The following is a 19,557-nucleotide window of genomic DNA, read 5'->3' on the forward strand; positions in this document are numbered from 1 at the left end:
TGTTACCTGCACAGCCCCCTCTCACACCTGATGTCCTGTAATGTCAGTCTATAGATTGATGCACCTGTCCCTGTTACCTGCACAGCCTCCTCTCTCACACCTGATGTCCTGTAATGTCAGTCTATAGATTGATGCACCTGTCCCTGTTACCTGCACAGCCCCCTCTCGCACCTGATGTCCTGTAATGTCAGTCTATAGATTGATGCACCTGTCCCTGTTACCTGCACAGCCCCCTCTCACACCTGATGTCCTGTAATGTCAGTCTATAGATTGATGCACCTGTCTCTGTTACCTGCACAGCCTCCTCTCTCACACCTGATGTCCTGTAATGTCAGTCTATAGATTGATGCACCTGTCCCTGTTACCTGCACAGCCCCCTCTCACGCCTGGTGTCACTGGTAATGTCATTCTATAGATTGATGCACCTGTCCCTGTTACCTGCACAGCCCCCTCTCACACCTGAAGTCCCTTGTAATGTCAGTCTATAGATTGATGCACCTGTCCCTGTTACCTGCACAGCCCCCTCTAACACCTGATGTCCTATAATGTCAGACTATAGATTGATGCACCTGTCCCTGTTACCTGCACAGCCCCCTCTCGCACCTGATGTCCCAGGTGATGTCAGTCTATAGATTGATGCACCTGTCCCTGTTACCCGCACAGCCCCCTCTCGCACCTGATGTCCCAGGTGATGTCAGTCTATAGATTGATGCACCTGTCCCTGTTACCTACACAGCCCCTCTCACACCTGATGTCCTGTAATGTCAGTCTATAGATTGATGCACCTGTCCCTGTTACCTGCACAGCCCCCTCTAACACCTGATGTCCTATAATGTCAGACTATAGATTGATGCACCTGTCCCTGTTACCTGCACAGCCCCCTCTCGCACCTGATGTCCCAGGTGATGTCAGTCTATAGATTGATGCACCTGTCCCTGTTACCTGCACAGCCCCCTCTCTCACACCTGATGTCCTGTAATGTCAGTCTATAGATTGATGCATCTGTCCCTGTTACCTGCACAGCCCCCTCTAACACCTGATGTCCTGTAATGTCAGACTATAGATTGATGCACCTGTCCCTGTTACCTGCACAGCCCCCTCTAACACCTGATGTCCTGTAATGTCAGACTATAGATTGATGCACCTGTCCCTGTTACCTGCACAGCCCCCTCTCGCACCTGATGTCCCAGGTGATGTCAGTCTATAGATTGATGCACCTGTCCCTGTTACCTGCACAGCCCTCTCTCTCACATCTGATGTCCTGTAATGTCAGTCTATAGATTGATGCACCTGTCCCTGTTACCTGCACAGCCCCCTCTCACACCCGATGTCCTGTAATGTCAGTCTATAGATTGATGCACCTGTCCCTGTTACCTGCACAGCCCCCTCTAACACCTGATGTCCTGTAATGTCAGACTATAGATTGATGCACCTGTCCCTGTTACCTGCACAGCCCCCTCTCGCACCTGATGTCCCAGGTGATGTCAGTCTATAGATTGATGCACCTGTCCCTGTTACCTGCACAGCCCCCTCTCTCACACCTGATGTCCTGTAATGTCAGTCTATAGATTGATGCATCTGTCCCTGTTACCTGCACAGCCCCCTCTAACACCTGATGTCCTGTAATGTCAGACTATAGATTGATGCACCTGTCCCTGTTACCTGCACAGCCCCCTCTCGCACCTGATGTCCTAGGTGATGTCAGTCTATAGATTGATGCACCTGTCCCTGTTCCCTGCACAGCCCTCTCTCTCACATCTGATGTCCTGTAATGTCAGTCTATAGATTGATGCACCTGTCCCTGTTACCTGCACAGCCCCCTCTCACACCTGATGTCCCTGGTAATGTCAGTCTATAGATTGATGCACCTGTCTCTGTTACCTGCACAGCCCGCTCTCACACCCGATGTCCTGCAATGTCAGTCTATAGATTGATGCACCTGTCCCTGTTACCTACACAGCCCCTCTCACACCTGATGTCCTGTAATGTCAGTCTATAGATTTATGCACCTGTCCCTGTTACCTGCACAGCCCTCTCTCACACATGATGTCCCTCATAATGTCAGTCTATAGATTGATGCACCTGTCCCTCTTACCTGCACAGCCCGGCTCTCACACCTGATGTCCCTGGTGATGTCAGTCTATAGATTGATGCACCTGTCCCTGTTACCTGCACAGCCCCCTCTCACACCTGATGTCCTGTAATGTCAGTCTATTGATTGATGCACCTGTCCCTGTTACCTGCACAGCCTCCTCTCACACCTGATGTCCTGTAATGTCAGTCTATAGATTGATACACCTGTCCCTGTTACCTGCACAGCCCACTCTCTCACACCCGATGTCCTGTAATGTCAGTCTATAGATTGATGCACCTGTCCCTGTTACCTACACAGCCCCTCTCACACCTGATGTCCTGTAATGTCAGTCTATAGATTTATGCACCTGTCCCTGTTACCTGCACAGCCCCCTCTCACACCTGATTCCCTGGTAATGTCAGTCTATAGATTGATGCACCTGTCCCTCTTACCTGCACAGCCCGGCTCTCACACCTGATGTCCCTCATAATGTCAGTCTATAGATTGATGTACCTGTCCCTCTTACCTGCATAGCCCGGCTCTCACACCTGATGTCCCTGGTGATGTCAGTCTATAGATTGATGCACCTGTCCCTGTTACCTGCAGAGCCCCCCTCTCTCACACCTGAAGTCCTGTAATGTCAGTCTATTGATTGATGCACCTGTCCATGTTACCTGCACAGCCTCCTCTCACACCTGATGTCCTGTAATGTCAGTCTATAGATTGATGCACCTGTCCCTGTTACCTACACAGCCTCCTCTCACACCTGATGTCCCTGGTAATGTCAGTCTATTGATTGATGCACCTGTCCCTGTTACCTGCACAGCCCTCTCTCTCACACCTGATGTCCCTGGTAATGTCAGTCTATAGATTGATGTACCTGTCCCTCTTACCTGCACAGCCTCCTCTCACACCTGATGTCCTGTAATGTCAGTCTATAGATTGATGCACCTGTCCCTGTTACCTACACAGCCTCCTCTCACACCTGATGTCCTGTAATGTCAGTCTATAGATTTATGCACCTGTCCCTGTTACCTGCACAGCCCTCTCTCACACATGATGTCCCTCAAAATGTCAGTCTATAGATTGATGTACCTGTCCCTCTTACCTGCACAGCCCGGCTCTCACACCTGATGTCCCTGGTGATGTCAGTCTATAGATTGATGCACCTGTCCCTGTTACCTGCACAGCCCCCCTCTCTCACACCTGAAGTCCTGTAATGTCAGTCTATAGATTGATGCACCTGTCCCTGTTACCTGCACAGCCCCCCTCTCTCACACCTGAAGTCCTGTAATGTCAGTCTATAGATTGATGCACCTGTCCCTGTTACCTGCACAGCCCCCTCTCACACCTGATGTCCCTGGTAATGTCAGTCTATTGATTGATGCACCTGTCCCTGTTACCTGCACAGCCCCCCTCTCTCACACCTGAAGTCCTGTAATGTCAGTCTATAGATTGATGCACCTGTCCCTGTTACCTGCACAGCCCCCCTCTCTCACACCTGAAGTCCTGTAATGTCAGTCTATAGATTGATGCACCTGTCCCTGTTACCTGCACAGCCCCCTCTCACACCTGATGTCCCTGGTAATGTCAGTCTATTGATTGATGCACCTGTCCCTGTTACCTGCACAGCCTCCTCTCACACCTGATGTCCTGTAACGTCAGTCTATAGATTGATGCACCTGTCCCTGTTACCTGCACAGCCCCCTCTCGCACCTGATGTCCTGTAATGTCAGACTATAGATTGATGCACCTGTCCCTGTTACCTGCACAGCCCCCTCTCACACCTGATGTCCTGTAATGTCAGTCTATAGATTGATGCACCTGTCCCCGTTACCTGCACAGCTCCCTCTAACACCTGATGTCCCTGGTAATGTCAGTCTATAGATTGATGCACCTGTCCCTGTTACCCGCACAGCCCCCTCTCACACCTGATGTCCTGTAATGTCAGTCTATAGATTGATGCACCTGTCCCTGTTACCTGCACAGCCCCCTCTCACACCCGATGTCCTGTAATGTCCGTCTATAGATTGATGCGCCTGTCTCTGTTACCTGCACAGCCCCCTCTCACACCTGATGTCCCTGTAATGTCAGTCTATAGATTGATGCACCTGTCTCTGTTACCTGCACTGCCCCCTCTCACACCTGATGTCCTGTAACGTCAGTCTATAGATTGATGCACCTGTCCCTGTTACCTGCACAGCCCCCTCTCACACCTGATGTCCTGTAATGTCAGTCTATAGATTGATGCACCTGTCCCTGTTACCTGCACAGCCCCCTCTCACACCTGATGTCCTGTGATGTCAGTCTATAGATTGATGCACCTGTCCCTGTTACCTGCACAGCCACCTCCATCATACCTGATGTCCTGTAATGTCAGTCTATAGATTGATGCACCTGTCCCTGTTACCTGCACAGCCCCCTCTCACACCTGATGTCCTGTGATGTCAGTCTATAGATTGATGCACCTGTCCCTGTTACCTGCACAGCCACCTCCATCACACCTGATGTCCTGTAATGTCAGTCTATAGATTGATGCACCTGTCCATGCACAGCTCCCTCTCACACCTAATGTCCCTCATAATGTCAGTCTATAGATTGATGCACCTGTCCCTGTTACCTACACAGCCCCTCTCACACCTGATGTCCTGTAATGTCAGTCTATAGATTGATGCACCTGTCCCTGTTACCTGCACAGCCCTCTCTCACACATGATGTCCCTCATAATGTCAGTCTATAGATTGATGCACCTGTCCCTGTTACCTACACAGCCCCTCTCACACCTGATGTCCTGTAATGTCAGTCTATAGATTGATGCACCTGTCCCTGTTACCTGCACAGCCCCCTCTCACACCTGATGTCCCTGGTAATGTCAGTCTATAAATTGATGCACCTGTCCCTGTTACCTGCACAGCCCCCTCTCACACCTGATGTCCCTGGTAATGTCAGTCTATAAATTGATGCACCTGTCCCTGTTACCTGCACAGCCCCCTCTCTCACACCTGATGTCCTGTAATGTCAGTCTATAGATTGATGCATCTGTCCCTGTTACCTGCACAGCCCCCTCTCTCACACCTGATGTCCCTGGTAATGTCAGTCTATAAATTGATGCACCTGTCCCTGTTACCTGCACAGCCCCCTCTATTACCTGATGTCCTGTAATGTCAGACTATAGATTGATGCACCTGTCCCTGTTACCTGCACAGCCCCCTCTCGCACCTGATGTCCTACGTGATGTCAGTCTATAGATTGATGCACCTGTCCCTGTTCCCTGCACAGCCCTCTCTCTCACATCTGATGTCCTGTAATGTCAGTCTATAGATTGATGCACCTGTCCCTGTTACCTGCACAGCCCCCTCTCACACCCGATGTCCTGTAATGTCAGTCTATAGATTGATGCACCTGTCCCTGTTACCTACACAGCCCCTCTCACACCTGATGTCCTGTAATGTCAGTCTATAGATTGATGTACCTGTCCCTCTTAACTGCACAGCCCGGCTCTCACACCTGATGTCCCTGGTGATGTCAGTCTATAGATTGATGCACCTGTCCCTGTTACCTGCACAGCCACCTCCATCACACCTGATGTCCTGTAATGTCAGTCTATAGATTGATGCATCTGTCCCTGTTACCTGCACAGCCCCCTCTCTCACACCTGATGTCCCTGGTAATGTCAGTCTATAGATTGATGCACCTGTCTCTGTTACCTACACAACCCCCCCTCTCACACTTGATGTCCTGTAATGTCAGACTATAGATTATGCACCTGTCCCTGTTACCTGCACAGCCCCCTCTCACACCTGATGTCCTGTAATGTCAGTCTATAGATTGATGCATCTGTCCCTGTTACCTGCACAGCCCCCTCTAACACCTGATGTCCTGTAATGTCAGACTATAGATTGATGCACCTGTCCCTGTTACCTGCACAGCCCCCTCTCGCACCTGATGTCCTACGTGATGTCAGTCTATAGATTGATGCACCTGTCCCTGTTCCCTGCACAGCCCTCTCTCTCACATCTGATGTCCTGTAATGTCAGTCTATAGATTGATGCACCTGTCCCTGTTACCTGCACAGCCCCCTCTCACACCTGATGTCCCTGGTAATGTCAGTCTATAGATTGATGCACCTGTCCCTGTTACCTGCACAGCCTCCTCTCACACCTGATGTCCTATAATGTCAGACTATAGATTGATGCACCTGTCCCTGTTACCTGCACAGCCCCCTCTCACACCTGATGTCCTGTAATGTCAGTCTATAGATTGATGCACCTGTCCCTGTTACCTGCACAGCCCCCTCTCACACCTGATGTCCCTTATAATGTCAGTCTATAAACTGATGCACCTGTTACCTACACAGCCCCCTCTCACACCTGATGTCCCTGGTAATGTCAGTCTTTAGATTGATGCACCTGTCCCTGTTACCTGCACAGCCCACTCTCTCACACCCGATGTCCTGTAATGTCAGTCTATAGATTGATGCACCTGTCCTTGTTACCTGCACAGCCCCCTCTCACACATGATGTCCCTCATAATGTCAGTCTATAGATTGATGCACCTGTCCCTCTTACCTGCACAGCCCCCTCTCACACCTGATGTCCCTGGTAATGTCAGTCTATAGATTGATGCACCTGTCTCTGTTACCTGCACAGCCCTCTCTCGCACCTGATGTCCTGTAATGTCAGACTATAGATTGATGCACCTGTCCCTGTTACCTGCACAGCCCCCTCTCGCACCTGATGTCCTGTAATGTCAGTCTATAGATCGATGCACCTGTCCCTGTTACCTGCACAGCCCCCTCTCACACCCGATGTCCTGTAATGTCAGTCTATAGATTGATGCACCTGTCTCTGTTACCTGCACAGCCCCCTCTCACACCCGATGTCCTGTAATGTCAGTCTATAGATTGATGCACCTGTCCCTGTTACCTGCACAGCCCCCTCTTACACCTGATGTCCTGTAATGTCAGTCTATAGATCGATGCACTTGTCCCTGTTACCTGCACAGCCCCCTCTCACACCTGATGTCCTGTAATGTCATTCTGTAGATTGATGCACCTGTCCCTGTTACCTGCACAGCCCCATCTCTCACACCTGATGTCCCTGGTAATGTCCGTCTATAGATTAATGCACCTGTCCCTGTTACCTGCACAGCCTCCTCTCACACCTGATGTCCTGTAATGTCAGTCTATAGATTGATGCACCTGTCCCTGTTACCTGCACAGCCCCCTCTCACACCTGATGTCCTGTAATGTCATTCTGTAGATTGATGCACCTGTCCCTGTTACCTGCACAGCCCCATCTCTCACACCTGATGTCCCTGGTAATGTCCGTCTATAGATTGATGCACCTGTCCCTGTTACCTGCACAGCCTCCTCTCACACCTGATGTCCTGTAATGTCAGTCTATAGATTGATGCACCTGTCCTTGTTACCTGCACAGCCCTCTCTCACACCTGATGTCCTGTAATGTCAGACTATAGATTGATGCACCTGTCCCTGTTACCTGCACAGCCCCCTCTCACACCTGATGTCCTGTAATGTCAGTCTATAGATTGATGCACCTGTCCTTGTTACCTGCACAGCCCTCTCCATCACACCTGATGTCCTGTAATGTCAGTCTATAGATTGATGCACCTGTCCCTGTTACCTGCACAGCCCTCTCTCTCACACCTGTTGTCCTGTAATGTCAGTCTATAGATTGATGCACCTGTCCCTGTTACCTGCACAGCCCCCTCTCACACCTGGTGTCCTGTAATGTCAGTCTATGGATTGATGCACCTGTCCCTGTTACCTGCACAGCCTCCTCTCACACCTGATGTCCTGTAATGTCAGTCTATAGATTGATGCACCTGTCCCTGTTATCTGCACAGCCCTCTCTCACACCTGATGTCCTGTAATGTCAGTCTATAGATTGATGCACCTGTCCCTGTTACCCGCACAGCCCCCTCTCTCACACCTGATGTCCCTGGTAATGTCAGTCTATAGGTTGATGCACCTGTCCCTGTTACCTGCACAGCCCCCTCTCACACCTGATGTCCTGTAATGTCAGTCTATAGATTGATGCACCTGTCCCTGTTACCTGCACAGTCTCCTCTCGCACCTGATGTCCTGTAATGTCATTCTGTAGATTGATGCACCTGTCCCTGTTACCTGCACAGCCCCATCTCTCACACCTGATGTCCTGTAATGTCAGTCTATAGATTGATGCACCTGTCCCTGTTACCTGCACAGCCCCCTCTCACACCTGATGTCCTGTAATGTCATTCTGTAGATTGATGCACCTGTCCCTGTTACCTGCACAGCCCCATCTCTCACACCTGATGTCCCTGGTAATGTCCGTCTATAGATTGATGCACCTGTCCCTGTTACCTGCACAGCCTCCTCTCACACCTGATGTCCTGTAATGTCAGTCTATAGATTGATGCACCTGTCCTTGTTACCTGCACAGCCCTCTCTCACACCTGATGTCCTGTAATGTCAGACTATAGATTGATGCACCTGTCCCTGTTACCTGCACAGCCCCCTCTCACACCTGATGTCCTGTAATGTCAGTCTATAGATTGATGTACCTGTCCCTGTTACCTGCACAGTCTCCTCTCGCACCTGATGTCCTGTAATGTCATTCTGTAGATTGATGCACCTGTCCCTGTTACCTGCACAGCCCCCTCTCTCACCTGATGTCCTGTAATGTCAGTCTATAGATTGATGCACCTGTCCCTGTTACCTGCACAGCCCCCTCTCACACCTGATGTCCTGTAATGTCAGTCTATAGATTGATGCACCTGTCCCTGTTACCTGCACAGCCCCCTCTCACACCTGATGTCCTGTAATGTCAGTCTATAGATTGATGCACCTGTCCCTGTTACCTGCACAGCCCCCTCTCACACCTGATGTCCTGTAATGTCAGTCTATAGATTGATGCACCTGTCCCTGTTACCTGCACAGCCCCCTCTCACACCCGATGTCCTGTAATGTCAGTCTATAGATCGATGCACCTGTCCCTGTTACCTGCACAGCCTCCTCTCTCACACCTGATGTCCCTGGTAATGTCAGTCTATAGATTGATGCACCTGTCCCTGTTACCTGCACAGCCCCCTCTCACACCTGATATCCCTAGTAATGTCAGTCTATAGATTGATGCACCTGTCTCTGTTACCTGCACAGCCCCCTCTCACACCTGATGTCCTTGGTAATGTCAGTCTATAGATTGCTACACCTGTCCCTGTTACCTGCACAGCCTCCTCTCACACCTGATGTCCTGTAATGTCAGTCTATAGATTGATGCACCTGTCCCTGTTACCTACACAGCCCCCTCTATTACCTGATGTCCCTTGTAATGTCAGTCTATAGATTGATGCACCTGTCCCTGTTACCTGCACAGCCCCCTCTCACACCTGATGTCCCTGTTAATGTCAGTCTATAGATTGATGCACCTGTCCCTGTTACCTACACAGCCCCCTCTATTACCTGATGTCCCTTGTAATGTCAGTCTATAGATTGATGCACCTGTCTCTGTTACCTGCACAGCCCCCTCTCACACCTGATGTCCTGTAATGTCAGTCTATAGATTGATGCACCTGTCCCTGTTACCTGCACAGCCCCCTCTCACACCTGATGTCCTGTAATGTCAGTCTATAGATTGATGCACCTGTCCCTGTTACCTGCACAGCCCCCCTCTCTCACACCTGATGTCCTGTAATGTCAGTCTATAGATTGATGCACCTGTCCCTGTTACCTGCACAGCCCCCTCTCACACCTGATGTCCTGTAATGTCAGTCTATAGATTGATGCACCTGTCTCTGTTACCTGCACAGCCCCCTCTCACACCTGATGTCCTGTAATGTCAGTCTATAGATTGATGCACCTGTCCCTGTTACCTGCACAGCTCCCTCGCACACCTGATGTCCTGTAATGTCAGTCTATAGATTGATGCACCTGTCCCTGTTACCTGCACAGCCTCCTCTCTCACACCTGATGTCCTGTAATGTCAGTCTATAGATTGATGCACCTGTCCTTGTTACCTGCACAGCCCCTCTAACACCTGATGTCCTGTAATGTCAGTCTATAGATTGACGCACCTGTCCCTGTTACCTGCACAGCCCTCTCCATCACACCTGATGTCCCTGGTAATGCCAGTCTATAGATTGATGCACCTGTCCCTGTTACCTGCACAGCCCCCTCTCACACCTGATGTCCTGTAATGTCAGTCTATAGATTGATGCACCTGTCCCTGTTACCTGCACAGCCCCCTCTCACACCCGATGTCCTGTAATGTCAGTCTATAGATTGACGCACCTGTCCCTGTGACCTTCACAGCCCCCTCTCACACCTGATGTTCTGGTAATGTCAGTCTATAGATTGATGCACCTGTCCCTGTTACCTGCACAGCCCCCTCTCACACCTGATGTCCCTGTTAATGTCAGTCTATAGATTGATGCACCTGTCTCTGTTACCTGCACAGCCCCCTCTCACACCTGATGTCCTGTAATGTCAGTCCATAGATTGATGCACCTGTCCCTGTTACCTGCACAGCCCCCTCTCACACCTGATGTCCTGTAATGTCAGTCTATAGATTGATGCACCTGTCCCTGTTACCTGCACAGCCCCCCTCTCTCACACCTGATGTCCTGTAATGTCAGTCTATAGATTGATGCACCTGTCCCTGTTACCTGCACAGCCCCCTCTCACACCTGATGTCCTGTAATGTCAGTCTATAGATTGATGCACCTGTCTCTGTTACCTGCACAGCCCCCTCTCACACCTGATGTCCTGTAATGTCAGTCTATAGATTGATGCACCTGTCCCTGTTACCTGCACAGCTCCCTCGCACACCTGATGTCCTGTAATGTCAGTCTATAGATTGATGCACCTGTCCCTGTTACCTGCACAGCCTCCTCTCTCACACCTGATGTCCTGTAATGTCAGTCTATAGATTGATGCACCTGTCCCTGTTACCTGCACAGCCCCCTCTCACACCCGATGTCCTGTAATGTCAGTCTATAGATTGACGCACCTGTCCCTGTTACCTGCACAGCCCTCTCCATCACACCTGATGTCCCTGGTAATGCCAGTCTATAGATTGATGCACCTGTCCCTGTTACCTGCACAGCCCCCTCTCACACCCGATGTCCTGTAATGTCAGTCTATAGATTGACGCACCTGTCCCTGTTACCTGCACAGCCTCCTCTCACACCTGATGTCCTCTAATGTCAGTCTATAGATTGATGCACCTGTCCCTGTTACCTGCCCAGCCCCCTCTCACACCTGATGTCCCTGGTAATGTCAGTCTATAGATTGATGCACCTGTCCCTGTTACCTGCCCAGCCCCCTCTCACACCTGATGTCCTGTAATGTCAGTCTATAGATTGACGCACCTGTCCCTGTTACCTGCACAGCCCTCTCCATCACACCTGATGTCCCTGGTAATGCCAGTCTATAGATTGATGCACCTGTCCCTGTTACCTGCACAGCCCCCTCTCACACCTGATGTCCTGTAATGTCAGTCTATAGATTGACGCACCTGTCCCTGTGACCTTCACAGCCCCCTCTCTCACACCTGATGTCCTGTAATGTCAGTCTATAGATTGATGCACCTGTCCCTGTTACCTGCACAGCCCCCTCTCACACCTGATGTTCTGGTAATGTCAGTCTATAGATTGATGCACCTGTCCCTGTTACCTGCACAGCCCCCTCTCACACCTGATGTCCTGTAATGTCAGTCTATAGGTTAATTTGGTAATGTGTATGTGTCTGTGTGAGTGGCGCAGTGTCTTTTTAGTGTACATGTGTGTTTGTGCATTTGTGTTTGTGCATATGTGCTTGAATGTGTGTGTCATTATCTGTCTTTGTGCGTCTGTCTGCCGGTGTCTTTTTCTGTGTGTGTCTGTGTGGACGTTGTTTGCGTCGTGGGTGAGTGTCTCGTGCACAAAGGGTGGTGGTGAGTGTCTGGTGGAAGACCCACTCACCTTCCCTGGCTCCTCGCCCCCTGCCCCTCCTCGACCCATCCTTTCCAGGGCCCCTGGGCTGCGTCTACCAAGCCCCCCCCCCCACCTCCCCACGCACCCCCCAGGCCCCGGTACTCACTCCTTGCCTCCTCGGCGCTCCCCGGGGGGCTCCAGCAGAGGACGGACCAGAGCAGCAGCAGCCCCCTCTTCTGCAGACCGGGCATCCTGGGGCTGTGGGGGCAGACCTGGGGGCGAGGGGGGCTGGAGTCCGGGCACCCCCTGACACGAGGCGAGCGCCTGCACCTGCTTCCGGGGGTCGTTCGTGGGTCTGTGGAGAGACGCTTGAGGGTCTGTGGGCAGACTCCCTCGGGGACTGTAGGTCTCTCGTGGGTCTGTGGAGACTCACGTGGGACTGTAGGTCTCCCGTGGGTCTGTGGATGGCCTGTCTTCGGTCTGTGGAGACTCACGTGGGTCGGTGGATGGTTTCTCGTGGGTCTGTGAAAAGTCTCTCGTGGGTCTGTGGGTAGTCTCCCTGGGGACTCTATGTCGCTCCTGGGTCTGTGGTGGGCCTGTGGATGGACACTCCTGGGTCTGTAGAGAGTCTTCCTTGGTGACTGTGGGTCTCCCGTGGGTCTGTGGTTAGTTACTCTCCCGGTGGTCAGTGCTGCTCCCAGCTCTCCAGGGGTCTGCACTTGATGCACGGAGTCCGGTAGGTCTGTGGTCGGTCTCGCGGGGGTCTGTGGTGAGTCTCCCGCGGGTCTGTGGTGACTCTCCGGTAGGTCTGTAGTCTGTCTCCGCGGATGCTCCAGGGGTCTCCCGCGGGTCTGTGGTGAGTCTCCCGTGGGTCTGTGGTGAGTCACTCTCCCGGGGTCTCCCGCGGGTCTGTGGTTAGTCACTCTCCCGGGGTCTCCCGCGGGTCTGTGGTTAGTCACTCTCCCGGGGTCTCCCGCGGGTCTGTGGTGAGTCGTGGTCTGTGCTCTCCTCGCTGCATGTGCCTGGCGCCCCCCTTTATAGAGGCTCCGGGGGCGGGTCGGCGGCAGCCAGTGCTGAGGGGCCGTGCAGGGGGAGTGCGGGCTGGGCGTGTCTGCGAGGCGAGCGTGTGTGCGTGTGTCTGTCTGTTATACATATGTCAGGAAGTTAGTCGGTCTGTTTGTGGGCTGGGAGGGATGTTCCTGCGAGTGTCTGTGTGTCTGTGTGTCTTTGGGTAGGCTTTTAAGTGTGTGCCTGTATGTTGGTATGCGTCTGCGTCTGTTCACATGTATGTGTGTGAGAGAGAGCGTGTGTCTATACATGTCTATATGTGTACATGATTGTATGTGATTGGAGGGCAATTTCTGAGTGTGGCTGAAGGTATGTGTGTATGCCTGTGGCTGTTATGTGTTTGTGTGTGCACTGCTGCGTGTGTGCATGTGTCTGTTTGTGTAACTGTGCATGTGTGTGCTTGCATGTCTGTTTATGTATTTATGAAAGTTTGTGTGTGCTGGCAGGTCTGGTTATCGGACTGTCTGGGTGCCTTTTGATATGTGTTTACATGTGTGACTGTATTTTTTGTTTGTTTCTATGTGTGTCTGTGTGTGTTTGTGTATGCATCTGGGAACGTGTGCGTGCCTATATGCATAAACGAATGTGTTTGTGAGTTGGGGCAGTTTCTAAGAATGTCTTTCGGCAGGGCTGTAAGTGGGATGAAAAAACTGGGGGGGGGGGGTCTCTCAAAGGGGCGTGGCCAATGTAATTAAGGGCGTGGCTTAAAACACCCTAAGCTAAAAATCTGTGGTTAGCACAGTGTGCCGCCCGACTTGTATTTTGCTGTTTCTTTCATTGCATCCAGATATGTGATACAACAAGTGACATCATACCTACAACAAGTCAGGCCTATTGGCTTTGCCAATGGTTGTTAGTTGCATAAGATAAATAAGCAGCAACGGTGGCTAGTACATCTCAGGTACCCTAGCACACGTAAAATGCAATACAGTCTAACTCAGACAAAAGTGAAATTCAAAAAAAGTGATGAATCGTATTCTTTCTCTTCTCGTTCAATCAGACATCCCGAAGTTCGGGGTCGTGTTTTCCAAGCCAAGCCAACACATGTTTCGTTGCTTCTTGTACACATTAGAACATGCGACTTGTTCACGGCTGTACGTATGGTCATGGGTGTATTTCTTTCATGCGGCGATAATTCCAAGCCACATGGTCCCGTGGCATGTTATATGTGAATCCTTGAAGGATGTGGTGATAATATTCAACGGCCCAATACCAGCAGTCCAAAATCTATAGATCCTCCAACAGACCGCAAATTCGCGTTGCATCTCTTCCACGCCGGGTGCTCGAGTGCGAGTGACTGTATTGAATTTTACGTGTGCTAGGGTACCTGAAATGTGCTCTGTTCTGTTGGTTTTCTAATCAGAGGTTTAGGGAGGCAGGTGGTTCTCCTCTACCTGATAGTACCGTTAGTAAATAGTGCCAGATTACACGAATAACAATCAGTGGACTGCCATTAGCGCCTAGAAACCTATGAACTATACCACCTCTCTTTCCCCGAAAAACGATGGCTAGTATATAATATTGAAAAAGCTTCCAATTAAAGCCCTGGTGACACCACTACAATGTTGCTGCTCCTGAGTTTCAAAAACAGAAGTGGCAATTTGCAGTGGGAGCTATTCAATAGCCCCCCTCACTCGCAACAGCGCTCGGAGTCTTGTGTTTTAAAAAGCAGACACATGGTGTGAGAAGTTGGCCTGATATATGATGTTTCCAATTCTGGAACCACCTTGTATCAGTCCAAATGTCCCCTTATGGTGTCTGGTTGTAAGTTAACCTTGTAGACAAGCTATCTTAATGGTAGCATAGACTAAGCAGCCTTAAAGGCTTAACTCAAGGTGTTAAGCGAGCTGTTTTACCAATCAAAATCCTGTAATATCAAATGAAAGGACACCACACAAGTATATATTATAAAAATATATGTATTTATTACTCAAAATAATCCCCAGTACTCTTTATGAATAAAGGGGCACAAGCGTTAAATCAAAAGCACTGTTTAAACATACAAAGCTGCACAATTATGGATGAGGGCGAGGGGCCACTCAGACCATATACTAAACAAGTGGTATAAGAGATACCAATCGATCAGTGGTTAGGCCTAGGGCCTAGGGAATCGCTGGGAGCAGTCGGGACAAGCAATGCTGAAGTCGGGAAAAGCCCGCGGGATTCGGGTGCAGTGCTGAAAGCACAAGCATGCATCAATGTTAACCAATGGTGCGTAAAAGTTACACAAATAGAGTTTAAGGACACTTCCGCTGAACCTAGGAAGACAAAACTTAAGACACAGACCCTAGAGGTGTGTACCAGTGTGGGAACACTGGCGTTGCAATGTTACCTCACCCACAGGAAGCGGGTGCACAGGGTCGAAGTTGAGTCGGGTTTCGTCACGCAGGCTCTTGGTGCTTGGAGCTGAAAGGGCTGCAGGCGAGGTGAAGGAGAAGTGTCCGGTGGAGTCCAAGGGTGGACTCAAGTCGAAAAGTACCTGAAAGCAGAGGGGACAGAGTCTGGGTCACTCAGCAGTGACCAGGGTGGAACCAGGACGGAACCAGGCAATGTCGGGCGCAATCAGGTGGTTGTCGAGGAGCTTCTCTCCGCTGTCACGTGGGCTCTGGGGCATCTGCGACGTCCAGGAGCAGGTCACGATCTGTCCCACGCAGGCTCTCGCCGTCGGCGCTGTCGGCTTCAAGATTGAAAACGGTGATGGATCAAGCCCTGATCTTTTGACTGGGTAGGAGTGTTCTGCTTAATTCAGATACTCTGTCCATCACCACCCCCTTTTGAATCGTTTTGGCCACCACAAGTGTGGAAGGGTATGCTCAGATGTGAGTCCCTTGCTCACTGCACCATCAGGATTCAAGCAAGCCGAGCCGAAGACGGCTGTAATGCCAGAAACCGGTCCCCGGAAGCTTGTTTCCTTTCCAGTAAAGAATTGGCTTGGTAGTTTGGTCTGCCCTGTTCCCATGATGCACTGGGCCAGGGTCAGACTAATTTGCATGTAGCCAGGTTCTGAACTGGGATGGTGCAGTGAGCTAAAAAACGGTGATGGATCAAGCCCTGATCTTTTGACTGGGTAGGAGTGTTCTGCTTAATTCAGATACTCTGTCCATCACCACCCCCTTTTGAATCGTTTTGGCCACCACAAGTGTGGAAGGGTATGCTCAGATGTGAGTCCCTTGATCACTGCACCATCAGGATTCAAGCAAGCCGAGCCGAAGACGGCTGTAATGCCAGAAACCGGTCCCCGGAAGCTTGTTTCCTTTCCAGTAAAGAATTGGCTTGGTAGTTTGGTCTGCCCTGTTCCCATGATGCACTGGGCCAGGGTCAGACTAATTTGCATGTAGCCAGGTTCTGAACTGGGATGGTGCAGTGAGCTAAAAAACGGTGATGGATCAAGCCCTGATCTTTTGACTGGGTAGGAGTGTTCTGCTTAATTCAGATACTCTGTCCATCACCACCCCCTTTTGAATCGTTTTGGCCACCACAAGTGTGGAAGGGTATGCTCAGATGTGAGTCCCTTGCTCACTGCACCATCAGGATTCAAGCAAGCCGAGCCGAAGACGGCTGTAATGCCAGAAACCGGTCCCCGGAAGCTTGTTTCCTTTCCAGTAAAGAATTGGCTTGGTAGTTTGGTCTGCCCTGTTCCCATGATGCACTGGGCCAGGGTCAGACTAATTTGCATGTAGCCAGGTTCTGAACTGGGATGGTGCAGTGAGCTAAAAAACGGTGATGGATCAAGCCCTGATCTTTTGACTGGGTAGGAGTGTTCTGCTTAATTCAGATACTCTGTCCATCACCACCCCCTTTTGAATCGTTTTGGCCACCACAAGTGTGGAAGGGTATGCTCAGATGTGAGTCCCTTGCTCACTGCACCATCAGGATTCAAGCAAGCCGAGCCGAAGACGGCTGTAATGCCAGAAACCGGTCCCCGGAAGCTTGTTTCCTTTCCAGTAAAGAATTGGCTTGGTAATTTGCTCTGCCCTGTTCCCATGATGCACTGGGCCAGGGTCAGACTAATTTGCATGTAGCCAGGTTCTGAACTGGGATGGTGCAGTGAGCTAAAAAACGGTGATGGATCAAGCCCTGATCTTTTGACTGGGTAGGAGTGTTCTGCTTAATTCAGATACTCTGTCCATCACCACCCCCTTTTGAATCGTTTTGGCCACCACAAGTGTGGAAGGGTATGCTCAGATGTGAGTCCCTTGCTCACTGCACCATCAGGATTCAAGCAAGCCGAGCCGAAGACGGCTGTAATGCCAGAAACCGGTCCCCGGAAGCTTGTTTCCTTTCCAGTAAAGAATTGGCTTGGTAGTTTGGTCTGCCCTGTTCCCATGATGCACTGGGCCAGGGTCAGACTAATTTGCATGTAGCCAGGTTCTGAACTGGGATGGTGCAGTGAGCTAAAAACAGTGATGGATCAAGCCCTGATCTTTTGACTGGGTAGGAGTGTTCTGCTTAATTCAGATACTCTGTCCATCACCACCCCCTTTTGAATCGTTTTGGCCACCACAAGTGTGGAAGGGTATGCTCAGATGTGAGTCCCTTGCTCACTGCACCATCCGGATTCAAGCAAGCCGAGCCGAAGACGGCTGTAATGCCAGAAACCGGTCCCCGGAAGCTTGTTTCCTTTCCAGTAAAGAATTGGCTTGGTAGTTTGGTCTGCCCTGTTCCCATGATGCACTGGGCCAGGGTCAGACTAATTTGCATGTAGCCAAGTTCTGAACTGGGATGGTGCAGTGAGCTAAAAAACGGTGATGGATCAAGCCCTGATCTTTTGACTGGGTAGGAGTGTTCTGCTTAATTCAGATACTCTGTCCATCACCACCCCCTTTTGAATCGTTTTGGCCACCACAAGTGTGGAAGGGTATGCTCAGATGTGAGTCCCTTGCTCACTGCACCATCAGGATTCAAGCAAGCCGAGCCGAAGACGGCTGTAATGCCAGAAACCGGTCCCCGGAAGCTTGTTTCCTTTCCAGTAAAGAATTGGCTTGGTAATTTGCTCTGCCCTGTTCCCATGATGCACTGGGCCAGGGTCAGACTAATTTGCATGTAGCCAGGTTCTGAACTGGGATGGTGCAGTGAGCTAAAAAACGGCGATGGATCAAGCCCTGATCTTTTGACTGGGTAGGAGTGTTCTGCTTAATTCAGATACTCTGTCCATCACCATCCCCTTTTGAATCGTTTTGGCCACCACAAGTGTGGAAGGGTATGCTCAGATGTGAGTCCCTTGCTCACTGCACCATCAGGATTCAAGCAAGCCGAGCCGAAGACGGCTATAATGCCAGAAACCGGTCCCCGGAAGCTTGTTTCCTTTTAAGTAAAGAATTGGCTTGGTAGTTTGGTCTGCCCTGTTCCCATGTTGCACTGGGCCAGGGTCAGACTAATTTGCATGTAGCCAGGTTCTGAACTGGGATGGTGCAGTGAGCTAAAAAATGGTGATGGATCAAGCCCTGATCTTTTGACTGGGTAGAGTGTTCTGCTTAATTCAGATACTCTGTCCATCACCACCCCCTTTTGAATCGTTTTGGCCACCACAAGTGTGGAAGGGTATGCTCAGATGTGAGTCCCTTGCTCACTGCACCATCAGGATTCAAGCAAGCCGAGCCGAAGACGGCTGTAATGCCAGAAACCGGTCCCCGGAAGCTTGTTTCCTTTCCAGTAAAGAATTGGCTTGGTAGCTTGGTCTGCCCTGTTCCCATGATGCACTGGGCCAGGGTCAGACTAATTTGCATGTAGCCAGGTTCTGAACTGGGATGGTGCAGTGAGCTAAAAAACGGTGATGGATCAAGCCCTGATCTTTTGACTGGGTAGGAGTGTTCTGCTTAATTCAGATACTCTGTCCATCACCACCCCCTTTTGAATCGTTTTGGCCACCACAAGTGTGGAAGGGTATGCTCAGATGTGAGTCCCTTGCTCACTGCACCATCAGGATTCAAGCAAGCCGAGCCGAAGACGGCTGTAATGCCAGAAACCGGTCCCCGGAAGCTTGTTTCCTTTCCAGTAAAGAATTGGCTTGGTAGTTTGGTCTGCCCTGTTCCCATGATGCACTGGGCCAGGGTCAGACTAATTTGCATGTAGCCAGGTTCTGAACTGGGATGGTGCAGTGAGCTAAAAAACGGTGATGGATCAAGCCCTGATCTTTTGACTGGGTAGGAGTGTTCTGCTTAATTCAGATACTCTGTCCATCACCACCCCCTTTTGAATGGCTTCAAGATTGGAGCAAACAACACTTGGCAAAAGCAATCCACGCGAAACCGGGAGATTGCTTCTCACTCGAACCAGGAGGGTCAGAGTGGGGGCTCCTTTTCAGGGGAGCGGGTGCAAATCTGGAGCAACCAGAATCGCAGGTCGAATTTCAAGTTTCGTCGGTACAGGGGCCACAAGCCAGCTGGCAAGTGACCGGACCAACGCGTTGAGCCAAAAGAAGCAGAAGGGCCCCACGCAGCACTCGTCGAGTGTGGAGGGCTGAACTTCGGTGCAAGAGTGGCTCAGGGTTGGGGCTTCTC

General features: G+C 50.7%; 1 protein-coding gene across 1 annotated transcript in view; it reads right to left on the reverse strand.

Annotated features, from left to right (window-relative positions):
* The window catches only part of FSTL3 (follistatin like 3), a 91,376-nt gene extending 78,917 nt beyond the window's left edge, over positions 1-12,459 (reverse strand). Inside the window, exon 1 of the mRNA XM_078669047.1 lies at positions 12,156-12,459. Coding sequence (XP_078525173.1) covers positions 12,156-12,240 — 85 coding nt within the window. The 5' untranslated portion in view covers positions 12,241-12,459. The remainder of the gene's footprint in view (positions 1-12,155) is intronic.
* Positions 12,460-19,557: the final 7,098 nt, after the last annotated feature.

Source organism: Lissotriton helveticus, chromosome 12 (assembly GCF_964261635.1).
Source record: "Lissotriton helveticus chromosome 12, aLisHel1.1, whole genome shotgun sequence".
NCBI lineage: Eukaryota > Metazoa > Chordata > Amphibia > Caudata > Salamandridae > Lissotriton > Lissotriton helveticus.